Below are 26,760 nucleotides of genomic sequence, written 5' to 3'. Positions count from 1 at the left end.
CTTTCTTCCTATGTATGGGTCATACTTTCCTGGGCTTTTTCCCATGTTTTATAATTTCTGTTTAAAACTGGACATTTTAGGGGCGCCTGGGTGGCGCAGTCGGTTAAGCGTCCGACTTCAGCCAGGTCACGATCTCGCGGTCCGTGAGTTCGAGCCCCGCGTCGGGCTCTGGGCTGATGGCTCGGAGCCTGGAGCCTGTTTCCGATTCTGTGTCTCCCTCTCTCTCTGCCCCTCCCCCATTCATGCTCTGTCTCTCTCTGTCCCAAAAATAAATAAACGTTGAAAAAAATAAATAAAACTGGACATTTTAATATATTGTAGCGGACCTGGAACTTATTCCCTTTTCTCCTCTCTGGGGATTCTTTGGTGACTTGGCTAGACTATTCTAGTGAAATCTATTCCCTCCTTTTCCTACCTCCCCTCACCGCACACACACACACAAATGTGAAGTCTTTGGTGCCACTTTGGAGGGCACATCCTTGGGTTTGCTGGCCGTCACTGCAGGATGACAGTTATTTTAGTAGGTCTCTCTTTGACTGTCTCTTTCCAAGATCTCTCTGTTACTCTGTCGGCCATATATGGCGTCACACCCAGATTTTAGGCTCAACTAATTGCTGGCTTAATTGCTCTATTGTTTTTGACGATACCACAGGGCATTGATTGCTCCGCAGTCTGACCTAATTAAATTCAGGTAGGGTTTACTTATTAGGCCAGTCTTGGAGATTTGTTCTGACCCCAGGGAGATTCTTCTCCTCCTCTTCCTCCTCCTCTTCCTCCTCCTTCTTCTTCTTTAAAAAAATATTTATTTATTTATTTATTTATTTATTTATTTATTTATTGGAGGCACGCAAGCCGGGGAGGGGCAGAGAGAAGGGGACAGAGGATCCAAAGTGGGATCTGAGCTGACAGACTGACAGCAGTGAGCCCAGTGTGGGGCTCAAACTCACAAACTGCGAGATCATGACCTGAGCCGAGGTCAGATGTTCAACTGACTGAGCCACTCAGGTCCCTCCCCTCCGCCCCCAACCCAGGGAGATTCTTCTCAGTTGTCTCTTTCCTCGGTTCTCTGTGGTGAACTTGCTGACCTGTGGTTTAGTCTGTTGCTTTTTTTAAATTTATTTCTTTATTTTTTAAGATTTACATCCAAATTAGAGTTTGTTGCTTTTAATGAAGAGCCACCAGTCTCTTCTTACTTGCTTACCATCAAAATCTCCGTTGTTTTCAAGAATACCCTGGGGCGCCTGGGTGGCGCAGTCGGTTAAGCGTCCGACTTCAGCCAGGTCACGATCTCGCGGTCCGTGAGTTCGAGCCCCGCATCAGGCTCTGGGCTGATGGCTCAGAGCCTGGAGCCTGTTTCCGATTCTGTGTCTCCCTCTCTCTCTGCCCCTCCCCCCTTCATGCTCTGTCTCTCTCTGTCCCAAAAATAAATAAAAACGTTGAAAAAAAAAATTAAAAAAAAAAAAAAAAAAAAAAAAAAGAATACCCTTAGGCTTGGACTCCCTCACATTGTGTCAGATAAAGTCGATTCTTTTGTGGAGAGCTTCAAAGTTCTTGTTTCTTATGGAATGCCTCCTTCCATAGACAAAAGCCCTTAGCTACTAATGCAAGTGCTTGGAGGGGCAGTGGTCTCACATCTTCTCAGCTTCCGTCTTTGTAAAAAGAGGGAACCTCTTCCCTACAAACTAGCTGGCATGAGGCTTATCAGGATTCCAGTATTCTCAAGCTGGGGAGCCTGGAATAGTCTCTGTCCTAGGAGACTGGTTTGAAAAAGAGAGCCCAAATTCTTGGCCACATTCACCAGGAACGTGGCCTTGTCAACTCCGCATTGGAGAGGATAAGAAAAGCTAGTGATCTCCACCTCCTGATAAGATACATATCCCTTCCTTGGGGGCTGAGGGTAGAGGGAACCTCATCTTTGTCACAGCTGCCTCGAGTAAGGCTTCCATCAAACTGAGCTGGAAGGTGAGAGGGAGAGGGGAACTCATGGCTCGATTGCCATGGACTCCTGCTGCTGTCCCTGAATTCTGAAGATTTTTTTGAATAAATGTTTCTTCCTTTGCTGTATGCCCTTAGGACAATTTCCAGAGACTCTAAGTGATTTCTTTTAAAAATATTTTTCCCCACTTAGGTTCATTTTTCTGGAGAACATGTCCACAGAGCTCCTTACATTGCCATTCAGGAAGTGAAACTCTGTATACTTTTGATTAAATCCTAAACTTACTCATTTTGATGACACTTCCAGATTATTATATGATTTCGTTTTTTTCTCAAGTAAATCCACCTCCTAGTAGTTAATTTACAGGGCTACTGATTTGTTTGTCTCCTCCTGTATTTCAGAGTCTTCGTTTAAAATTTCATCTTTAGTGAGAGGATCTGTCACTCCCTCTGCAGTCTAAGTTCTGTGATGTCTTTAATAGATACTTCTGGGGCAACCAGCGCAGAACCAAGTCTTAAATTGCCAACCGGAGATTCTTGTCTAATAGTGACACTAGGCGTATTTCAGATCCAGTGGGTACCTTTACTCAGGTCTTATTGCTGAGGCCTTCCTTCCTTCTGCCTCCCTAGATAGGCAGCTGTGTATAATTGTAATTCCAAGCATTGACAACTTGTTTTGGCCTTCTCTCTTAAGTGCAAGAACTTCAACCCAGTCCACAGTTTCAAGCTTTGGACATAGCTGTGGTTCCCTTCCTCCTATGGGGCACTTTTAGTTATCATTCTCTGCTACACACTTTAATTTTTTTTTTTTTATGTTTATTTATTACTGAGAGACAGAGAGAGACAGAGCATGAGCGTTGGAGTGGAAGAGAGAGGAGGAGACGCAGAATCTGAAGCAGGTTCCAGGCTCCGAGCTGTCAGCACAGAGCCCGACGTGGGGCTTGAACTCACAAACCATGAGATCATGTCCTGAGCCGAAGTCAGACACCCAACCAACTGAACCCCCCCAGGCGCCCCTCTCTGCTACACACTTTAAATTGTTACTACTTCATATTCCTGTTCTGTGTCTGGTCCATAGATACATTTACCTGTGTTTCGTGTGTGTGTGTGTGTGTGTGTGTGTGTGTGTGTGTGTGTAATGTGTCCATGCATGTGTTCAAAAGGGACAAGTGTTCTTAAATTATGACCTTAGAGTGTCAGAGTCACAGGAATATTTACATACACCGTGACATCCTTCTTGATTATACCTGCAGGTGTAATCACATATACCTGCATGACTTTGTACATCTTTCTTGAATATACCCACAGGTTGTCACACAAAATTTACTTTGTATTTTTCTGTAGTAATACATCTTGATTTGTCTCTTTATGCCCTTTTCTATTTCACTAAACCAACCCTCTGTACCCCAAAGAATAAAAAAAATTATTTTCCAAATTATTCTTCTAACATTTTCTACTCATCTATTTTTATATTAGTACATCAAATCATTATGGATTTTATTTTTACTGCATTCTGTATTATATTATTTTTTTCAGGGATAATTATACCAGCACCACTTTTTAAATAATTTATTATTTAGCCATTCCCTTCTGAATTATTTGGTGAATTTTGTACCAAAACCATGTAGTTTTGCTTAAATGACTTTTGGGTAAGTTTCATTACCTGTTTCCTATGGTAGCTTTCCCAGAATTATTTTGTGTGAAGTTTCTCCAGGAGAGTTTTAAAAAGTGAAAAGAAAAGGAGTAAAATGTCATAATTCAAAGTTGTTTTATCTCAAGTGAGCTGTCCAGGAGGAATATTAACTGTACTTAATTGGCCTCCTCTGTGTCAGGCCTATGAACTCCCTCAGGAGACCAAGACGTCTACCAGCCCAGGAGCTCAAAGTGTGGAAATTGATGTGTTCTCTGAAGGTGACATTCATCTGTCAGCACAGAACCCCCGAAAGGTAATTTTCCCAGGGTGCTCCCAAGAGGAACCTGTGGCTTATCCATACACATTCTCCAAGACAGTCACTATGGCTATCAAGACTAACGCGGAACCAATTGCCAGAGTCCGATCTTAAGCAAAGGTGTAGGCCAGGGTTTCTTAACCTCTCCACTGAGACATTTGGGGCATGATAATTCCTCATGGTGGTAGGTTCTTCTGTCTACTGTAGAATGTTTGGCAACATTCGTGGCATCTACCCACTAGATGCAAACAGTATCCCCCAGTTGTGAAATCAAAAGTGCCTCTAGACATTGTCAAAATGTATCCTGGAAGACAAAAATCAATGAGAGCCACTAACATAGGCCTACTCTTCTAGGGATTGAGAGAGCTGAAAATTAGTCTCAGTAAAGTAGCCTTCACCTCATCACCCAGCTTCCCTATTTGGAGTTAGGTAGTGTATCAGAGATATGGTTTGTAGCGGGGGGAAGGTTGAGACACTGTATCTTCATATACCTTGTCTTTTTTCAGCCAGGGGAGAGCAGTTAGGAAATTCTCTCCTAATGTCAGGGCTACTCAGAGCACTTTTTAGAAACACCCAATGAGAGGGACACTTTCTAGAAACCCCTATACCTGGAATCTTTGTCTAGCTAGCTTTATTCCTAAAATGTCGCACACTAAGGTATCAGGTGCTACCATGGTGAGAGACAGTCTTGGTAAATGATTCCCTTTTTCCTTTGTTCTCATGTGCAGAAGTCTGATACTACCAGTGTTTTCTCAGAATGTAGCACCATTGATCCACAGGATCCTTTTGCAAGGGCACCGGAAATGGTTCCCAAAAAAGAACCAGAGAGATGTTTTCCCAAAGGTAAGTGGCAGTATTCCTGCATCCAGTTCACAGAACATTTGGAGGAAATTCTGTTATTCTTGGAAGCTCTGTAGATGCGTTCTTTCTACTTCTACTGGAGACAAAAGTGAAGAGAGGGCATCTATCAATTCTTGGGGCCATTATCAGATCCAGGCAAAGGAGATTTCAGGAAATTCTTGATTTAGGTGGGCTCAACTTATATAACCTAACAACTGGGGTAGAAACTCCAGAAAACTTTCCGAGAGAGCCCCCTGGGCCAATATGTCTTCCACTTTCTCTAACCCCCAGTACATCCATTGTCAGGACGTAGACGAGGTGGTAGAAAAGGGAACCTGACCAGGGTTGAATGGAGCCCTGCCATCCCTCAAGATTTTTCTCTGGAAGAAAGATAGCATTGTAGTTAGGACCTTTGGCTCTGGACCCAGACTGCCTGAGCTTAATTTTGGCCTCTCCACTTACTAGGTGTGTGACTTAATTTACTTAGCCACTCTGTGCCTCATTTATAAGATGGCTATAATACTAGTATCTACTGCAAAGGGTTATTGTTAGTATTAAATGAGTGAATGTAAATCACCTAGAAGAGTATCTGGCACATAATAAGCAATCAATAAATGCAGTCTCTCCTGATTCCTTGAGTAGTTCTAGTAGTTCATTCCTATGTGCCTTTATTATTTCCTATATTCATGTGGGGAATTCATTTGTGTCTGTCTCTCTTGTGAGGTCCTTAAAAACATAGGCAGTGACTTAATATTGTATCTCTAGGGTGAGAATGGAATCTTTCCTAGATTGTGGGCTCAACATAGATAGATAGATAGATAGATAGATAGATAGATAGATAGGGACTTAAGTGAATGAATGAATCTAAAAATTAAAAATTTCTCCATAAGTTTGACACTAGACCGGTCTCAGACAAGACACCAAGAATGGTTTCAAACATATTCCAGGTTGTTTGACGGCCCCCCAACTTCCCACGGGGTCAGAAGTCAGGCTAGGAATAGATCACCGTTCTCCTGACTTACATTTGGACTGGTCTTTGAGGTATGCACAGGTTGTCAACAGTGGAGTTGGAGAAGAAAGGTTGGTTTCAAGAAGGGAGGGGTGGCATACAAGAAGAAATAACCTTTCAAGGAGATTGACCTATTGATGTTCTAAACAATGGAGGATGGCAGGGGCAGACTGAGGAGACCTCACGGTTGCTTAGGAAGATGATGAGGAAGGGAGTGGAATGTTGTGATCACTGTGAAATTAGCATCCACAGGACTTGGAGGATGGGCGGAAGAGACAAGGAGAGAAGGGTGATGTGATTCATGCCGAGGGCTCATGTGCGTTGAAGGCAAATGTTCAGCTATGTGTAAGCACCTCGACAGTGGATCAGATTCTCCGCTGTGTGCTTTGGGTGGTTCACAGAGCCTGTGCCCCTCCTTACCTCATTCCCCTCAGTCCTTAGGACACAGCTTACTCTTGCCAAAAGAAATTGCAGTATAACAAACAGCCATGCAGCCCCAGTGGCACACAAGAGTGAACATGCATCTACATGATTCCGCTCATCTAGGCTGGTATCTCTGCTGACTTTGGCTGGCTTTATTCGTATGAGTGGTAATGACTGGGAGCCGGCCAACCTAGCCTGGGCTTGCCTGGGCCACTTGGTTCTGTACCACATGTCCATCCTCCTTCTCCTGAAATCAGTGGGCTGGCCCAAATATTCCTTTCTTATGGAAATGGTCCTGGAGAGCAAGTGGAAACATGCACGGCCTGTAAAGGCTGAAGCTCGTGCCTGGCATGTGTGACTTTCACTCTGCTCTATTGGCCAAATCAAGTCATATGGCCAAGCCCGGAACTGAGGGGTTGGAAAATGACTTCACCTCTTTCTTCAGTGGGAAAAACTGCAAAGGTAAGGGATAAACATAAAGGCAGGGATGAAGAGTTAGGATTATTAATACAGTTCAAGGCAGGCACTAATGATAATGCTACTGCTTATTTCTTGCAGGCCTGGGTCACTGCTTCCCATGCTGTGCCACGGACAAGAGAAAGTCCCACTGGATCATTTGGTGGAACCTGCGGAAAACCTGCTACCAAATAGTGAAACACAGTTGGTTTGAGAGCTTTGTTATCTTTGTGATTCTGCTGAGCAGTGGGGCACTGGTAAATTATCACGGTCTTGTGGGGACATTGGGGATCAAGGCAGCTGGGCTACATTCTGACATGGGACTGTGAATGTGGGGAGACAAGGCAGAAGCGGGATCTCTGCTGCTGGGTCCCCTCAAGGGCAAGATTTTACCCAACTTCTAGAGTCATGCTCCAACTGGCAAGTCCCCAAGCCAAAGACACTTTACCTGTGGGGAAGCGTGACTCAAATCAGCACTTTAAAGTGGCTACTGGAGCCTGCTCTTGACCCCAGGCCTGTCCCTCATTCTTGGAGAATTTCTAGACATTTCCACTGTATCCTACATATTTCTTCCTCTGGACAGCAATGTTTCTACCTCTCTTTTCCAGAAGAACATAGAGCTGCTCTCCAAAAGGTAAAACATTAAGAGGGAAAGGCTACAGGGACCAGATGAGGATATAATACATTGCCTTGGTATTTTCCACCACTCATGTTCCCTTGGGAGGAGAAACAAAGAGATACTGCTTTATGTACATGGCAGATCCTTCTAGATTGAGGTGTCAGGTGTGTCCCAGTGAGGTTTGGAAATAACTCCAAATCCATTGGCCTCCATAGCATATATCCTTCCTGCTCTCTCTCCTCACCTTTTGGTCCTTGCCTTCTCTTTGCCTCCCACCCTTGAGTGATAGTATCTTCTTCCTTACTACCTACATGTTTCTCTCTCTCTTTCCCTTCGTCCCTTTCTATCTTGTGTTTTCCCTTAAAATGGACAGAATATATAACTAAACTCTCTTACTATTTGGTATGTAAGTGAATGGAACCTTAGGTTCCCCCTTATTGATTTGGGGTCACAGAACATTAAGTCACTAGCCATTGGAAGGGACAAGGAAATGTCTTGCTTCGTCACCATTGCTTTCCTGGCTAGTGCTTCACGTTTGTGTGATCTCCAGGTGAAAGCAGATGAGTGCACGCTGGGGCCCCCCAGACCCTATGATCAGCACCCGTCTCCATTTATCTACTTGCAGCACAAATTATTTCTCAAGAAAAAAAAAGTAAATTTTTGTAAGCCGTATCAGAGAACTCTCTTACTTTTTGTTGCGAACCCTTGGTCTAGGATCCCCTGAAGTCTTCTGGGCTTACATTTTCACTGGCTATTTACCTTACTCCAGTAATAGGGCTCTTCATTTATTCCACAATGGTAATTGGTGTCTCCCAAACCCTGTGTTACTCAGTGGGAAAGCACGGTGTTGTCAGAAGGCCAGGGAGACATGGTACCCTCCTTCTAGTTCTCATCTTTGTTATGTTAAGAGGAGTGTAGGTTGGACAAAGCAAGACTGAACACACAATGTTGAGAGTTATAGGAGAGGGACTCGGGTCTAGTTCCACTTAATGTATCTGCAGAGAAAGGAAGACAGGAAACATCTGGTCTCTTGCCACTGTCTGTGCTGTGTGGACCAGCAGCCTTAGTATCACTTGGAAACTTGTTAGAAATGCAGTCTTGGGCCCACCCCAGGCCTGCTGAAATCAGAACCTAGATGCTTCGGGACTCATTAGAGTTTGGGAAGCTCTGGTCTGGACAACTGTGTAATAATGGGAGCTTCCTGGACAAGGAAATGTCCTCATTATAATGTGGGAGCCTCCAAAGCTCAGTTGCTAATATTGGCCTACTCTTCTGCGGAGCAAACAGATCTGCTGAGCCAGCTTGCTGCTCAGCTTCCAAAATGACAGAGGAACTGAGCTTCCACACCATTCCCATTTGTCTGTCTTTAAGAGGCAAATACACAGATAAGTCCCTGACTTCCAGGAGCAGGGAGTCTAGTAGGGAAGACAGACGGGGTCCAAGCAATTATAGACCAGGACCATAGTGGTACACTCAGAGAAGCAGCGGATGACATGGGGCCATGTAGAATGGGCATCTAATTCATTCTTGGTGGAAGAAGGACAGTTTCCTATGGAAAATATCAGCCAAACTGAGACTTCAAAAATGATGAGGAGATGACAGGGGACAGGAGGAAGTGGAGGGTCTTCTCCAGTCAAAGCCCACCTAGGAGTTGAAAGTCAGACTGTTTTGTTCTTTTGCATTATTGTTCCCTAGGGCCATGGGGCCGTGGGCTTACCTTCGTACCCAACAGCAGGGCCGATTTCTTTCTTGCCTTCAGTGTTTGCCCAGATGTCTTGACAGGTTCAGTACTGGGTCCCCTTATCTTCTTTTTTTTCATTCTCAGTTTTTACCCTAGTTATATAGACCCCGAAGAATCACATATGCACTTTGAATGAGGGAGATGCTTGCATGTAGCATGAAAAAGGGTCTCTTCAGAAGCTAAGGCGTCTCATTTTCATGATCACATTGAATGAATGTTTCACATTCAAAGTAATTTACACTAGCCCAGAGCTTCCTCAACTTTGCATGTGTTGGTACACATAAAAATGAGCACATCCATCGTGAGCACAGGGGTAAGTGGTAAGGCTGTTTGCGGTAGGTCGTTGTCATCAGGGTTGGCAGGATTTAGAGTGGGAGCTAAGGTGTTTGGACCTAAGGTGTTACAGGCAATGGAGAGCCACTGAATAGGGCTACTAAAGTAACTAGGAGGATGAGAGAGATGGAATATTTCACTGAGTGGTTCTGGAAACGTTGGCAAGATATTGTTGACAAGAGTTGGAAGGATCAGGAAGATCGGGAAATTGTGTGGTGATCTGTTAGGAAGATGTTTTCACATTTCAGGGGTCAGTGATGAGAACCTAGGGAGCTCTTGTGGCAATGGAAGTCTAGAAATAGGATCTACCTTCTTGTGGTTTTATTTACTCAAGGAATTGATTCCACTGAGACATTTCATCCTTAATACCTTTTGAGCAAAACCTTGTCACCAAAAGAGATACTAGTTTATTCAAATAAGGAAGAAAAATTAAAAAGTAGAGTCCTCAAGCAGTTCTGTGCAAATATTCAACCTGGCCTATGGCTATGCTTTATCATTTCAGGTATTTGAAGATATTCACCTTGAGAAACGACCCAATATCCAAGCATTACTTAATTGTACTGACCATATTTTCACATACATTTTTATCCTGGAGATGGGTCTAAAATGGGTAGCCTTTGGATTTGGGAAGTATTTCACCAGTGTCTGGTGCTGGCTTGACTTCATCATTGTAATTGTAAGTTTAACATCTCTGTGTCCCATGCGGGCAAGGGTTGGGGGGAGGGGAGGGGTGGGCATCATACGGGAGCTGCCTTTCCTGTGTGCCTTATATGGATGCCTCTCCAAAATATTTTTCTCCACAGTACTTGCAAATAGTCGTCATCTACCCATCAGCAGTCCCGTCTGTTCTGGGTCACATTCTTCGCACTGCACTTCATATTCTCACCACCCCAGCCCTTTCCATGATGACTCATCCAGTTCTCTCCATAAGCGCTGCTTATGTCTGATGTATGCCTAGAATAATATTGAGTGTCCTACCCTTCTCCTTCCAACTTTCTCTTTTCTCTGAAGACTTCTCCAAGCAGGTCAGAAGCCAGTAGACTAAGCTGGTCTCCCTTTTGATTGTCAAGCAACATAAGAACATTCTTTCATTTAATCTGCACATCAGTGCTCTGGCTTAAGCAGAGTTATACATCACCTACCAGATTACGGACAAAGAACTTTGAAGCTCAGGTGGTTAGCAACTTGCTTCAGATGAAACTGGGACTCACACCTTGGTCTGTGTGATGCTAAAGCTAATAATAGTATATCACACTTATCAAAAGCTTTGTCTGTACCAGGTACTCTGCTATATGCTTCACATGCATTCTCTCTTTTAGCTATCACAACCACTCAGTACGGTAGGCACTATTACTTTTCTCATATACGCAGGAAGAAACTAAGTCATAGAGAAGTTAAGAAACGTGTCAAAGATTGGCTAGAAATGGCGGAGGTGAAACTCAAAAACCCAGGAAGCCTCACTCTAAAGCCCTTGATTTTAACATTGATATCCTTTCTACCATGAGCTAACTAGTTAGACTTTGTCCCTGCTATTTAAAGAAGTAGACATGATACGTGCATAAACCATGTGGTCAGCATACCTATTTGGAGAACCATAATGTTGCTAATGTTGGTGGACACACCCAAGCGTCCATCGACTCATGAATGGATAAAGAAGATGTGGTATATATGTACATAGTGGACTATTACTCAGCCATCAAAAGAATGAAATCTTGCCATTTGAAACAATGTAGATAGAACCAGAGTGTATTATGCTAAGCGAAATAAGTCACACTGAGAAAGACAAAAACCATATGGTTTTACTCATGTGTGGGATTTAAGAAACAGATAAACATATGGGAAGGGGGAGAAAGGGAAAGAGGGAAACAAACCATAAGAGACTCTTAACAATAAAGAACAGACTGAGTGTTGCTGGAGGGGAGGTGGGTAGGGAGATGGGCTAGATGGGTGGTGGGCATTAAGGAGGGCACTTGTTGGGATGAGCACTGGGTGTTGTATGTAAGTGATGAATCACTGAATTCTACTCCTGAAACCAGTATTGCACTGTATGTTAACTAACTAGAGTTTAAATAAAAATTAAAAAAACTATTGGTGGACACAAGTAGCCATATGTTTCAGGCATTTTAGAAAGGCAGCAGTGCTATGGGAGCTCCAACAGGAGTGATAAAAGGAAATAAATATATCCACGTCTGTCAACCCTGTCAGTTTCCAGGGTGCAAATCATTCTGAATCCATTATCTTCTTATATTATAGTGAAGAACCCATAAGACAGTGGACAAATGATTGGCATCTCCATTCTAGGGACCTGTGGTCCACTGACCTCAACTCAGGAAACTGATCCTAAAGCTCTCTTGTCTGTGCTTTTTCTGTGCAACCTTAAGCAAAGTGCTTCCTTCTTTTGACATAAATCTTCACATTAATAAAAATGAGAGTATAGACTTTTTACCGAGTGCCAAAATTTGACCAGATACAAAATGGAAAACACAAATCTAACAATAACCATTTAAAATACCAAAACAGTAGTTCAAAACCACACTGTCAAAAAAGGCACCAAGCCGAGATGGTTTTACAGGCAAGTTGTATCAAACTTTCAAGGAGTAGTGCTATAGACTGAATGTTTGCATCCCCTAAAATTCATATGTTGAAACGTAATCCTCAATGTGTTCCTATTTAGAGGTGTTTATTAGGTTACGAGCAGAGGTTATGAGGGAAGAGCCCTCATGAATGGAACTACAGCTGCTATAAAAGAGAACCCCACAGAGCTTCCTCACCCCTTCTGTCACGGGAAGACACAGGGAGAAGAAAGCAATAGGTGAGCCAGGATGTGGCCTCTCACCAGACAGTGATTCTGCTGACACCTTGATCTTGGACTTCCCAGCTCCAGACTGTGAGAAATAAATTTCCATTATTTATAAGCAACCCAGGCTACGATATTCTGTTACAGCAGTCTGAACTAAGATAGGCAGTTACCCCCAACCTTATTCAAATTGTTACAAAGAATAAGAAAAGAGAGGAAGCTTACAAACTTTACTTAATGAGACAAGTATAACCTTGATAACAAAATGAACGGAACAAAAATGAGTAGAACAAGGAAAGAAATAATCTTATAATTATATGCTTTATAAATCCCAGACAAGGCACTGGATAAGTGTGGTCCACTATTGCTATTATTAGCTGTAGCATCACATGGGCCAGGGTGTGAACGCCAATTCCACTTGAAGTAAGTTGTTAATCCTCTGGGCTTTGGGTTTCCTTGTCTGTAACATGGTAGGTGATATAAAATGTACTTAATTCAGAAAATTATTGTGCAGATTAAATAAGAGAATGTCTGTGAATAATCCTTTTACACTGCTTGTTAATCAGCATTGTGTAAAATGATCTTTATAATTTTGAAGTAGAAAAATAGGGGGGCGCCTGGGTGGCTCAGTCAGTTAAACATCCAACTCTGGATTTCGACTCAGGTAATGATCTCACAGTTTGTGAGTTGGAGACCTGCACTGGGTTCTGCACTGACAGCAAGAAGCCTGCGTGGGATCTTCTCTCCCTCTCTCTCTTCCCCTCCCCTGCTTGCATGCACTCTGTCTCTCAAAATAAATGGTCGGACTTAAAAAAAAAAAATGTATGGGGGCGCCTGGGTGGCGCAGTCGGTTAAGCGTCCGACTTCAGCCAGGTCACGATCTCGCGGTCCGTGAGTTCGAGCCCCGCGTCGGGCTCTGGGCTGACAGCTCAGAGCCTGGAGCCTGTTTCGGATTCTGTGTCTCCCTCTCTCTCTGCCCCTCCCCCGTTCATGCTCTGTCTCTCTCTGTCCCAAAAATAAATAAACGTTGAAAAAAAAAATTAAAAAAAAATGTATGTAAAAAGAAAAATACAAACACAACCACAAGAACATATTTGAATTCAACTATCCCAAAATGTAAAACTTCTGGGTTTTTTATTCAGTAGAATTGTAATTATAAAGACAGGCTAGGGCCTGGAGACAGTATTTGACACATACATAACAGAAAATTATTATCCATAGTATAAAAAACTCCCTACAGCTCTTAAGAGAAAGACAACCCAATGTAAGAATGGGAGAAGGATGCAAACAGGTAATTCACATAAGGAACTCAAGTTGTAATAAATATATGAAGAAATACATACTAGCTGCATCACCAATTAGCACAGAAGTACATGTTAAAATGAGAAACTGTGTTACTCATCAGACTGACAAAAATTTTAAAGTTGGATAATCTCTAATACTTAGAAAGATATAAGAAAATGGAATCTCTAATCACTGCTACTAATGTAATAAAATTTCAGGGACTTTTTTTTAAAAAAGGTTTATTTGTTTATTTTGAGAGAGAGAGAGAGAGAAAGAGAGAGCAGGACAGAGGGACAGAAGGAGAGAGAGAATCCCAAGCAGGCTCCACACTCAGCACCGAGCCTGATGTGGGGCTCGATCCTGTAACCCTGGGATCATGACCTGAGCTGAAATCAAAAGTCAGACACTTAACCAACTAAGCCACCCAGGTGCCCCAGAAAAATTTTGCACTATTAAGTAAAATTGCAAACGAGCCCAATTTGTAATTTACTATCCAGAAATACCACTTCTAGTTAGACATGTAAGGAAAATTCTTGAGTACGTAGGCAGGAGAAATGCATACAGCTGTCCAGTTTGTTGTTCATAGCAGCAAAGAAATGGAAATAACCTAGATACTCACCAAGGGGGAATGGATCCATAAAATCTGGATATTTATATACTGTAATATTTCACCACAGTTAAAAGGAATAAGCCACAAGGAAAAAAAGATATGTATCAAAATGGTGACCGTTCACACGGTGCGGACGGATAAATGCAAGTTAGAGAGGAAAAAAAAGATAAGATAAAAAGCAGCAGAAGACTGGAGAGTGGGAAAGAGTGGGGGTGTTTTTATGTCTGCGCGCCTCCTCAGTGCTTCTGAATCTAGTGGAACGGAGACTGGGGATCGGATTCCAGGTGAAGAGGTGTACAATGTCCCTCTAGGGACCCTTCTTCCCCACCCATACGGTGGGTTCTACGGGTAAACCCAGAAGAACCCGTAAGCTGTGCCGTTCTTTTCACTCTTGCCAGGAACCAGGTAGAAAGAGTATTTGTGGAAAAGCTGCTGAAATAACTCTCCCGACAGGCAGCGCCGTTACAAACAAACAGCCTATTTTAGGAAACCTTTATAAATAAGAGCATTTTGAATCGATAATTTTTTAAAAGCTGAATTACCCATTTAGAAATCTTGTCATTCTGCCATACCAACTCACTCAGTCTCTCTGAATTTGCCAGTATTTTACTACTACGATGAGATTGGCAGGATTAGTGGGGAACGGTTTTAGAGAATAGCGAACTCTAATATCGGCATAGTCAGTTGTAGGATAACTCCCTTCCTGTCCCGCTGAGCAACCCGTCTTGCAAGCTGAGCCTCTGCATAATCGATGAGAGTGACTGGAATCCGCAGATGGTGGTGTGCAACTTAAGCTCATTATATTTAAGTTTCAATTTAGTGTGTTTATAGAGCTTTCCAGTCCTTAGTCCTGACTCATTGGGAAGAAGTATGTGGGGAGAGAAAATTGGATTTAATTCCCCCCCAAATTTAACTGAGTGAGGGGAAATACTAGCAAACAATTTATTATTTCATTGTAACTTTTAATTTTGATGTTGAAACGGATAGTTGAGGATGTTACGGAAAAGTTGCAAGAAACAGCCTAAAGAACCCCTTATACTCTTTCCCCAGATTCACCAGTTGTTAACATTTCACCCCATCTGCTTTGTCCTTTTCTCTTCATTTTTCTTGCTAAACTGCTTGAGATTAGGTTGCAGGCACCACACCTCTTTACCCCTAAACATTCCAGTGTGTATTTCCTGAGAACAATGACATTGTTTCACACGGTCACAGCACAATTATCAAAGTTAGCAAATTTAACGTGACTCAATAGTAAGATCCATACACATTTTCTAATTTTGTCAATCGTTTCAATAAGGTCCTTTATGGTTAATTCTTTCTATCCACCTGTGTCACCTTCCCTCACCTCCCCCTAGTCCAGGATCCAGTTCAGGACCCTAAGTGACACATCATTGTGTCATGTCCTTTGGTTTCTTTTAACAATTTCTCACTTTTCTTTGTCTTTCATTAAATCATGTAAGTGCATTGCCCTCACCTGCATGGGTTGTAGCTTTGGCAGACTGGAGCAAAAACAGCCTCTTAACTTGCCTTCCGACTTCTAGAAGGCTGGCTGGCTTCTGTTTCTGGATAATCCACTGAGGATACCCTGTGTCTGCCTCTCGGAATGAGGGCTACCAGCCCCCCACTGGCTTCCCTGGGAGCCAAGTCAGGTACACTACCTATCGCTTCTCTTCCTACCAGGTCTCTGTGACCAGTCTCATCGACCTAAAGAGCTTGAAGTCCTTCAGGACTCTACGAGCACTGAGGCCCCTGCGCGCACTGTCCCAGTTTGAAGGAATGAAGGTACGTTCTTCAGCAAAGGGGAGGAAGGTCAGCTGTCAGGGAGAGGTGGAAATACCAATCGTTCTTCTTGGGCTGGGCTTCCCTTAAATCGTCAAGCTGTTTCTGGACTCCTTCCTACCTAACGCGCTGTTTAGAATTTGAGAGATGAAAAATTCAGGACGTAGCGTGCATTCTGTGGTAGGCAAGATGGGTTCCGGCTTTCCTTCAATCCTAGGGCAGGTGTCCCATAGGTCTGTGACACTGTCATCAGAAGACACTTCTCAAGTGATCCTCAGTGACAAGAGAAATGGGTCCATATGGAGCCGAGAGCAGGGCTTGTCCTAGGATGCGGGGTTGGGAGTTTGAGGGTAGAAAGTAAAGACAGACCCTAAGAGGTCCAGTCCTGCACATCAGGCCCATCCTGAGATCCGGAGCTTGGTGAATCCTACTTTTTCTTCCGTTTTCTTTTTTAAGGTGGTCGTCAATGCTCTCATAGGTGCCATACCTGCCATTCTGAATGTTTTGCTTGTCTGCCTCATTTTCTGGCTCATATTTTGTATCCTGGGAGTAAACTTCTTCTCTGGAAAATTTGGAAGATGCATTAATGTATCAGATACAAACTCAGTTATAAATTACAGCGTTGTTGCAAACCAAAGTCAATGCGAAAGTGGAAATTTCTCTTGGGTCACCCCGCCGGTCAACTTTGACAATGTGGGAATGGCTTACCTTGCCCTCTTGCAAGTGGTAAGTGCCGTTGGTATATTTTTCACTCTGAGGAGAGAAACCTTAAAAGAAGCATAAATCGTTTCTCGGGTTAATGAAAAACACAGTGACTGCATTGAGCTGGTAGAATCGAATCCCGGTTCCTCATGTGGAAGCCAGTGCCCTCTGGAACTGCCCCCCACTGAGTGTCTCCAACTTTCTTGTTTACTGAGCCTCAACCTCCACGCAAGGCCCTGTACATCTCTCACCCTGTCCCGTATGGCGCCTTACTCTCCAGAGCCAAACAGGAGCGGAGACTCAGTTGCTAAGCAGCGCTTCTTTGTTGGAAGTCAGTCCTCTGGTCAAACCACGGTTGCCGGGGCTTGAACAGCACAAACATGAGGCATGAGGGAAGCCTCGGCCAGGCTCTTTCCAGCAGCTTTAACACAGCTTCTCCAGAAATTTTTAAGGCAGGAATTTCTTTAAAAAAAAAAAACAAAAAACTCTTTATTTTGTATAAATGAAGAAGAAAAAAAAACCCACAAGACACCCATAGTCTGAATTCCTTTGTAAAGGAAAGGAATTCTCTTTCACCTGGCCATTCCGTCCTGGAAGGGTGGGGCATCGTCTCGGACGCATCTGCCCACTGGGCCTCGCTGGCTGTTTTACGGCACACATCTGTAGATCGCAAGTCTCTGTGTTCATGTTTCTCTGCTTTTGTTACAGGCAACATTTAAGGGCTGGATGGATATCATGTATGCAGCTGTCGACTCCAGAGGGGTGAGCTCGTGTTCTGCCATGTTACAGAGAGTGCCAGGGTCACATCAGGGATGTCATCACTACACGGTCTAGAACTTCCCACGTCGTAGTTCCACTGGCTAGCGTTCTTGCCCTGTTTTCCTTGGGACAAACACTATGAAATAGGGATCAAAAAAAAAAAGTTTCCATTCATCTTCTGATGAGTGTTCCATTCCATTCTGCTCCAAAGCCCAGTCCTGTTTCTCCATGGTGACCAAGGAACAACCTCTCACGGAGGAGAACTTGGACAAGAGGGATTCGGGATGCTTTGGAGTCAGAAGCAACAGAGTCACAGAATGCCTTGATTTTCCTCTCTCGCTTCTTTTCCAAATGGGTATACAGGCAGAAGCCAGATTTCAAAGGGTGCCAGCCAAGGGCTGTGGGAAGACCTTACAGGTGGACTGCATCCGATAAGAGAGGCTTCCCATGGCTACAGTCTCTCCAGAGACTAAACGGGCTTCTGGCGATTGCCACCTGTTAAATTCTAGTTAAGTAAGAAGTAAAATCATGGATTCCCAGAGTCGGAAGGGTACTCAGCCATCTAGGCCATTTCTATTTCCCAGTAGGGAGAACTGAGGAGTAGAAGGGAAGAATGCTGCCCAAAGCCATGGAGTAAGCAGACGGTTGAGTCAAGAATGGAGCCAGCATTATTTTTGCCTTGTCGTCACACACATGTTGTTCTGTTTGAGAGTCTGCAGAATTGATGCCTGGCACATAGTAGATGTTCAATACATGTGAGCTGGTAGAGGCAGCACTGGGGGTGTGAGAAGTGGTACAGTAGTAAATTATAACAAACGCAGTATTTTAAAGTATTAATGTGCTTAATTTTTGTCTTTTGAGTATATGACCTTCACCCTAGTTTACCTTAGGCATCCATTTGCCTTGAGGTGGAGGTGGGGGATGGGGAGGGAATCTTATGCAGAAGTCTGCAGGAAGCGTGGCTTACGTATGTTCCCTGAGCGAATGATAGGTGGGTGGCGGTGGGTGGAGGGATGCCCATCCTGATGCTGGTCCTGGGACATTATAGCTGGTATGTGCTGGCACCTAGCATGATGATACCCTTGTCTGTGTAGTCACAGAGAATCTTGCGGGTCTCAAATATTGTTGAAAACATGGGCCTTTCTCCCCCTTAACTCTTCCTGGCCTTAAACACTGACTCTCTGTCATGTCCTCTACTTGGCTCCCTGGCCCAGCAGACTACTCCCATCACTTACCAAAAGCCCATCAGGGCGGGCCCATGGCTAGCAACTCCATTTCCCAGCCTCATGAAAACTGAAAAGTTTGAGAGACTCTTTCTGTCCAAGTATGCTACTCTAACCTCTTAAGTCATCCTGCCTGCACAATGTATCCCAGGCCTTCCCGGCAGCAGCTTCCTTTTAGAAAAATACAGAAGTTGAGCAAAACTATCCTCTTTCCCCCCTTCATGTTCCTTTCAATTTACTGAATCCCAAGTCCCCTCTCCAAACCCATGGAGGGAGAATCAGGATACACATCTCATGACTCTGATATTCTCTGTCTCTCTACTGCTTTTTCTGGGTACAAGAGAGGTGAGCTTTTATCATTTACTTTCCCTAGTTGAACCTCCCTTTGCAGGATGGTTAGCCTGCATTATAACCTTATTTTAAATGTCAGATGCTGAGTGGTGATTCTTTCCATTATATAGTTTTTGTACTAATGGCTACCCTTAGTTCAAACAAATGGACATCTCAAGCCAATTGGGACCAAGGCCAGGTACTCTTCAAGGCAAAAGACAAAAATATTTTCAAATATTACCTTCATTACATTAGTCTTTGTGGTGGGTATTAAATAGCAAACATCATAAAAACATTCAACAAGTGACAGAGCTATCAACACTCATAGATATATCTTCGCATGTCATCTGGAGAAAGAAAAGAGAAATCTTCCTGCCACCTGTCCCCAAACTGCATAAAGCCAATGACAATGTGAAGAACTTGGACAAAGGGGATTTTGGATGCTTTTGGTCACACCTTGAGTTGGGGGAAGTTAGTTGTGGTCCATTTTTGCGTCTGCTCTAGCGCTTGATTACTAATTCACTCATCCATCCATCCATCCATCCATCCATCCATCCATCCATCCATCCAAGGTGTATTGAGAATCTACATGTCACAAAGTATGCCAGGCACTGGGAATTCAAGAGTGACCGGGCACAAGCACAGACTAGATACAACAGTGGGCTCTATCTGAAGGATGTAGCTGTTCATCAAGAGTTGGTAGTCACCTCTGCCTGAAGGGACTGTGCCCCTTCTCCAGTGGCCTCATCTCCAGTCTGGCTCCTTCCAGTTATGTGTCCATATAGACATTCTAGAGACCTTCTCAAAGGACACATGGGGTCATGCCATTCCCCAATCTTACAACCCTTTCATGATTCTCTATTGCTTAGGAGAAAAAGCCTACGCCTCTTTTCACATGCCCTCCCCATTGCATGGTACCACTTAAGCCCCTCAAGGGGAAGCTTAAAGAGGGTCTCCCTGCCCGAGCCATGGCTGGTTGGAGGAGGCTGGGGAGCTAAAGCTCCTGCCGAGAGACACTGTGGTCTTTTAGATAAAGTAGTTAAGATGGCTTCTAATTTTCTCCAGTAATTGTTTTCATTTCTTGTTTAAAAAACTCCCTAACAGAAAGAACTACAGCCAGGGTTTGAGGAGAACCCACAAAACTACCTTTTCTTCGTGGCTTTTATCATCTTTGGCTCATTCTTTACTCTGAATCTCTTCATCGGTGTTATTATTGACAACTTCAACCAACAGCAGAAAAAGATAAGTATGGGGGTTGTTCTGATTTGGTGCTTTTACGTCTTCCCCAAAGGGCTTGGAAGGAACACAATGCTGATCTAGATTGTGGTGCAAAGCATCATCTGCATGGGAACAAAGCTACCTGGAGAAGATTCTTGGAGATATGGCTGAAAAGAGATTGAGGATAGCTGGTTTCTATTAAATCGCTGCTTTTTATTCTCCATTCTACCCCCTTACACAGAGGACACTGTTGAACCCCAACAGAAAAACACGTACTAGGATTAGTATTTATGACTCTACAGTCATATTTAAGTAACCTTTCAAGTGTACCTTGTAATCCAAGACAAAAAGAAGAACTCTCCTTTTCCAGCAAACTTGCGTCCTGGCTCCCAGCACGCGAGTCTCGGCAGATTTTGTGAACTTACTTGGAAACAAGTTGGTTGGGAAAGAGGCAGGGTTTTTTTAGGGAGATTTTTTTCGTCATGCATTGTAATAAACAGATGTGTATTTTTTTTCTGATTCTGTAGTCTATAAGGGGATGTTTAGTGAATGTGGAAAATAAAAGAAGACTAAAAAAATTTAATCGCCACTAAGGTGGTCACTAGACGATAACAGGTTTAGAGTAAGCCTCATCAGTTACTTTCTCACTAAATATGTATTCCTTGTACATGGTTGAGATGACAGAATATTTTTAATTTTGTAGCACCCCCCTTCCCCATTAGTACTGAGCCCATGTGATGAAATCATCTCTATTGTGAGAATTTTCAGGGCTGAATTGCATCTCATATTATAGATAGATAGTAATTTATCTTAATCATTCCCTTCTTTTTTGGACATTTAGGTCATTTCTAAATTTCTTGCTCTTCTAAAACAATCGTGAACATTCTTGAAATTCTCTCTGTATCTGTGATTATTTTCTCAGGATAAGTTTCTAGAATTTAAGGCATTAAACATATATTGTCAAATAACCTTTCAGAAATGCTGTGCTCGGCGCTCCTTGCAACAGGATTGCAAGATATAAAAATGCCTGTTTTCTCTGTTCTCATCATTTGTATTTTTATAATTTTTCATTTCCAGCTTGATGGGTAAAGGTGTTATCTCATTGTTCATTTATTTAATCATTTGTGAGCTTATATATTTTTTCAGATTGATGGCTATATTTCTCCCTTTGTCTCTTTTCCAAATGGAAATTGTCATTTTTTCTTATGTTTTTATATATTAAGTCCAATTTGTGACTTGCTTCTTATATTTCTGTAATGACATTTTTGATTTGTAGGCATTTAGTATTTTTATGGGACCGAACTCCCAATCTTGTCCTTTTTTGGCCTCTTCTCTTACATGTAGAAACTGAATCCCCAAATCCTAAAATCAGGTAACTAAATATTCACCTTTGGTTTTCTAACTTTTTTATGGCTCTTTTCAATTTTTCTTGAACTCTTGTAATCTATCCAAAATGTAGACTGATACTGATTAGCTTTGTTACTTATTAAAAATATTTTTTAATGTTTATTTTTGAGAGAGAGTGAGAGAGAGAGAGAGAGAGCAGGGGAGGGGCAGAGAGAGAGGGAGACACAGAATCCGAAGCAGGCTCCAGGCTCTGAGCTGTCGGCACAGAGCCTGACACGGGGCTCGAACCCACAAACCGTGGGTGAGATCATGACCTGAGCCGAAGTCAGACGTTTAACTGACTGAGCCTCCCAGGCGCCCCTGATTAGCCTTTAGTGACTTCTGGGAAAGTCACTCATTGTCCTTCTGTAAGTTTACTGCTGCTATTACTTGGAGGTGTGTGGTGTGGCGTCACCTCTGTTATATGCGGCTTGACTTCAGTCAATACTTATAATTTGGATGTCAAGGCCTTGTGATTTTAGATTTCAGCTTACATTTGAAATCACTGTTTTGATCAGGCCATGGCATTTCGTTTTGTCTTTACCTTTTATTATAGAAGATTTCCAACATGCACAAGAGTCTACTAAAATGAACCTACACTACCCATCACCCAACATGTTTATTGATTTAAGAGCTTCTTTATGGGGGCGCTTGGGTGGCTCATTTGGTTAGGCGTTCGACTTCGGCTCAGGTCATGATCTCACTGTTCGTGAGTTCGAGCCCCGCGTTGGGCTCTGTGCGGACAGCTCAGAGCCTGGAACCTGGTTCAGATTCTATTTTTCCCTCTCTCTCTGCCCCTCCCCCTGCTCATGCTCTGTCTCTTTCTCACTCAAAAGTGAATAAAGCATTTTTAAAAACTAAAAAAAAAAAAAAACCCCATCTTTATGGCATCTCTCCCTTTATCCAATCCTGCCACCAGATTTTTCAACAGAGCAAATGACAGCACATCATTTCATCCACCGATATTTCAAGACATATCTCTTTTTTTTTTTTTTCAACGTTTATTTATTTTTGGGACAGAGAGAGACAGAGCATGAACAGGGGAGGGGCAGAGAGAGAGGGAGACACGGAATCGGAAACAGGCTCCAGGCTCCGAGCCATCAGCCCAGAGCCCGACGCGGGGCTCGAACTCACGGGCCGCGAGATCGTGACCTGGCTGAAGTCGGATGCCCAACTGACTGCGCCACCCAGGCGCCCCAAGACATATCTCTTTTTAAACATAAACACAGTGCATGATCACACCTAAAAAGTTTAACATGAAATCTTTAAGCTTGTCAAGTACCCAGTCAACATTCAGATTTCTTTGAGTCTTTCATTTTCTTAAAATATTTATCTTTCATCCTTTGACCAAGTGATCTTAAAGTTTGTTTCTTTTCGGGGCACCTGGGTGGCGCAGTCGGTTAAGCGTCCGACTTCAGCCAGGTCACGATCTCGCGGTCCGTGAGTTCGAGCCCCGCGTCGGGCTCTGGGCTGATGGCTCAGAGCCTGGACCCTGTTTCTGATTCTGTGTCTCCCTCCCTCTCTGCCCCTCCCCCGTTCATGCTCTGTCTCTCTCTCTGTCCCAAAAAAAATAAATAAACGTTAAAAAAAAAAAAATTTTTTTAAAAAAAGTTTGTTTCTTTTCAAATCAGGATTAAAATCAGGTCCTCCCGTTTGACAGCTTCCTTGCCATCTGGAATGACAAGATATTCCAGGGCTAAGTGGTATCACTCCTGTGCCAGATCAAGAATCAGCCATTTCTCTAAGGAGTTCTGGTTTTTTTTTTTTTTTTTTTTTTTTTTTTTTTGCGGGGGGTGGCGTGGGGAGGTGGTATCCCAAGATCACAACCTGGAATGCTCATTGCCATTGCTTCTAGGATTTTTCAGTGGCCAGAGCTATTCACATTTAGGACTTCAAGGAAATGTATGTAGAAATATGAATACTGGTCATTCAAGTTGAGAACTGTAAGGTTTTCACTTAACCTCTTCTCTGATAATAACTTGAATTGAATCTCTTCTTTCCCATGCTGAGAAAACCGATTCTCACGGGCACAGGAAATGATAGAATTAACATTTTCCATGATTACTCATTTTTGCCTTATACCCCAACACACACACAGGACAGTCTCAGAATAACAGCACTAATACATACTGTCATGATGCATATGATTACTGAAGACGCATATCTGCCAGGCATCCTGAGACAATCTGGTTAACTTCTAGGGCTGCGTTTTTTTTTTTTTTTACAAAAAAAATGTATTTATTTATTTATTTTTTTTACGGTGGTACAATATACATAACATAAAATTTACCACCTTAACCATTTTCCATGTACAGTTCAGGGGTATTAAGTACATTCATAATGTTGTGCAATCATCACCCCTACCCATCCCCACAACTCTTTTCATCTTGTAAAACCGAAACTCTGTACCTGTTCAACCCTGCCTCCCCATTTTCCTTCCCCCTCCCCCAGCCCTTGGCAACTCCCATTCTACTTTCTTTTGCTATGAATTTGGCTGCTCTGAGTACCTCGTGTAAGTGGAATTCTATGGCATTTGTCCGTTTGTGATGGACTTATTTCCCTCAGCATCGTGTCCTCAAGGTTCGTCCGTGCTGTAGCATATGTCAGAATCTCCTTTTTTAAGGCTGAAGAATATTCCACTGCGTATATATGCCGCATTTTGCCCAGCCGCTCAGCTCTTGATGGACGGTGAAGCAACCTGGGTTGCTTCCACATTTTAGCTTTCGTGACTAGAGCTGCCGTGAACATTGGTGTGCAGATATCTCTGACTCCCGGTGGTGAGCAATTTTTGTTTTTTTTCATAGGCCTGTTGCCTATTTATATGTCTTCTTTAGACACATGGCTAGTCGAGTCCTTTGCCAGTTTCTGAATTGGATTGTTTTATTTATTTATTTATTTATTTATTTATTTAGAGTATAGTGGACGCATGATATCACATTACTTTCAGGTGTAGCACATAGTGATTTGCCAAGGTTATACATTACCGTGTGCTCACCACGGTGTGGCTGCCATCTGTCACTCTTCAACATTATTACAGTATCACTGCCTCTATTCCATATGCCGTGCCTTTTGTTCCCATGACTTATTCCCTCCATAACTGGAAGCCTGTGTCTCCCACTCCCCTCCCCCATTTTGCTCCCCTCCCCCCTCTGGCAATCATCGCTTTGTTCTCTGTATTCTAGGTCTGATTCTGCTTTCTGTTTGTTTATCCGTTTGGTTTTTAGATTCCGCGTCGGCGTGAAATCATGTGGAATTTGTCTTTCTCAGTTTGACTTATTTTACTTAGCATAATACGCTCTAGGCCCACCCAGGTGGTCACAAATGGCACAAACTCCTCCTTTTTTAATGGTCACATAATATTGCACACATGTGTGCCACATCTTCCTTTTTTTTTAATGTCTATTTATTTTTGAGGGAGAGAGGAAGAGAGAGAGAGCGCGCGCTCTGCATGGGCAGAGAGGGAGAGAGGGAGACAGAGGATCCAAAGCGGGTTCCGCACTGACAGCAGACAGCCCGATGTGGGGCTCGGATTCATGAACCGTGAAATCATGACCTGAGCCAGATTCAGATGCTTAACCGACTGAGCCACCCAGGCACCCGCCCCTGAAGTACATCTTCCTTATCCATTCGTCTATCAATAGATGCTTAGGTTTCTTCCATGTCTTGGCTATTATAAATAATGCTACAATAAACATAGAGGTGTGTGCATCTTTTTAAGTTAGCGTTTTCATTTTCTCTTGGTAAGTACCCAGGAGTAGAATTATTGGATCATATGCTATTTCTATTTTTAATGTTTCGGGGAACCTCCGTACTGTTTTCCACAGTGGCTGCACCATTTTGCATTCCTACCAATGTGCGTGAGGGCTCCTTTTTCTCCACATTCTTGTCAACACTCGTTCTTTCTTATCCTTTTTATTTTAGTCATTCTGACAGGTGTGAGGTGATATCTCACTGTGATTTTGATTTGCATCAAGATCCCAACAGTGATGTGGAGCCCTTTTTCATGTGTCTGTTGGCCATTTGTATGTCCTCTTTGGAAAAGTGTCTATTCAGGTCCCCTGTCCATTTTTTAATTGGGTTGTTGAGTTGTATAAGTTCTTTATATATTTTAGATATTTACCCTTAGTGGATAAATCATTTGTAAAGGTCTTCTCCCATTTAGTAGGTTGCCTTTTTGTTTTGTTGATGGTTTTCTTCACCGTGCAAAAGTTTTTATTTTGATGTACTCCTGATAATTTATCATTGCTTTTTTTCCCCCTTGCCTCAGGAGACATCTAGAAAAATATTGACAAAAATACTACACTCATTCATGATAAAAAACTCTTAACAAAGGGGATTTAGAAGGAAATACCTCAACGTATTAAAGGCCATATACGAAAAGCCCACAGCTAACATCATACTCAGTGGAGGGGAAACTGAGAGCTTTTCCTCTAAGATCAGGAAGAAGACAAAGATATTCACTCTTGGCACCTTTATTCAACATAGTACTGGAAGTTCCAGCCATGGCTGGAGACAAGAGAAAAGGAATGAGTCATCCATATTGTTAAAGAAGTTAAATTGCCACTATTTGCAGATGACATGAAACGATACAAACAAAATCCTAAAGACTCTACCAAAAAAACTACCAGAAGTAATAGATAAGTTCAGTAAATGTGCAGGACACAAAATTAATACCCACCAATTGGTAGCATTTTAATACACTAATAATGAAGTAGCAGAAAGAGAAACTAAGAAAACAACTCCATTTACAATTACACTTAAAAGAATAAAATGCCTAGGAATAAATTTAATCACAGAGGTGAAAGACCTATACTCTGAAAACTACAAACATTGATGAAAGAAATCGAAGATGATACAAATGGAAAGATATTCCATGCTCATGGACTGGAAGAATTAATATTGTTAAAATGTCCATACTACCCAAAGCAATCTATGGATTCAATGCAATCCCCATCAAAATACCAACAGCATTTTTCACAGAACAAGAACAAATAACACGAAACTTTGTGTGGAACCACAAAAGACCCTGAAGAGTAAAAGCAATCTTGAGAAAGAAGAGCAAAGCTGGAAGTATCGCAATTTCAGATTTTAAGATATGCTACAAACCTGTAGTAATCAAAGCAGCATGGCACTGGGGCACAAATAGACACACAGACCAATGGAACAGGATAGAGAGCCCAGAAATAAATACATGCTTATCTGGTGAATTAATCTGTGACAAAGGAGGCAAGAATATACAATGGGTGAAAAACAGTCTCTTCAATAAGCGGCGTTGGGAAAACAGGACAGCTACGCGTAAAAGAATGAAACTGGACCACTTTCTAACACCATACCCCAAAATAAACTCAAAATGGATCAAAAACCTAA

The 26,760-nt window shown here is 42.7% G+C and overlaps 1 protein-coding gene across 1 annotated transcript in view; it reads left to right on the top strand.

Moving 5' to 3' along the window:
• The window catches only part of SCN11A (sodium voltage-gated channel alpha subunit 11), an 86,646-nt gene that overhangs the window by 48,474 nt on the left and 11,412 nt on the right, over positions 1-26,760 (top strand). The window contains exons 16-23 of the mRNA XM_040479827.1: positions 3,768-3,881; positions 4,613-4,727; positions 6,715-6,869; positions 9,808-9,981; positions 15,677-15,778; positions 16,232-16,501; positions 17,186-17,239; positions 19,894-20,031. Of these exons, the coding sequence (XP_040335761.1) occupies positions 3,768-3,881; positions 4,613-4,727; positions 6,715-6,869; positions 9,808-9,981; positions 15,677-15,778; positions 16,232-16,501; positions 17,186-17,239; positions 19,894-20,031 (1,122 nt within the window). The remainder of the gene's footprint in view (positions 1-3,767; positions 3,882-4,612; positions 4,728-6,714; positions 6,870-9,807; positions 9,982-15,676; positions 15,779-16,231; positions 16,502-17,185; positions 17,240-19,893; positions 20,032-26,760) is intronic.

This window comes from Herpailurus yagouaroundi, unplaced genomic scaffold, assembly GCF_014898765.1.
Source record: "Herpailurus yagouaroundi ecotype Mexico unplaced genomic scaffold, PumYag 159, whole genome shotgun sequence".
Classification (NCBI taxonomy): Eukaryota; Metazoa; Chordata; class Mammalia; order Carnivora; family Felidae; genus Herpailurus; species Herpailurus yagouaroundi.
Note: the sequence above shows the minus strand (reverse complement) of the source record. Positions and strands in the feature narration are given on the sequence as shown.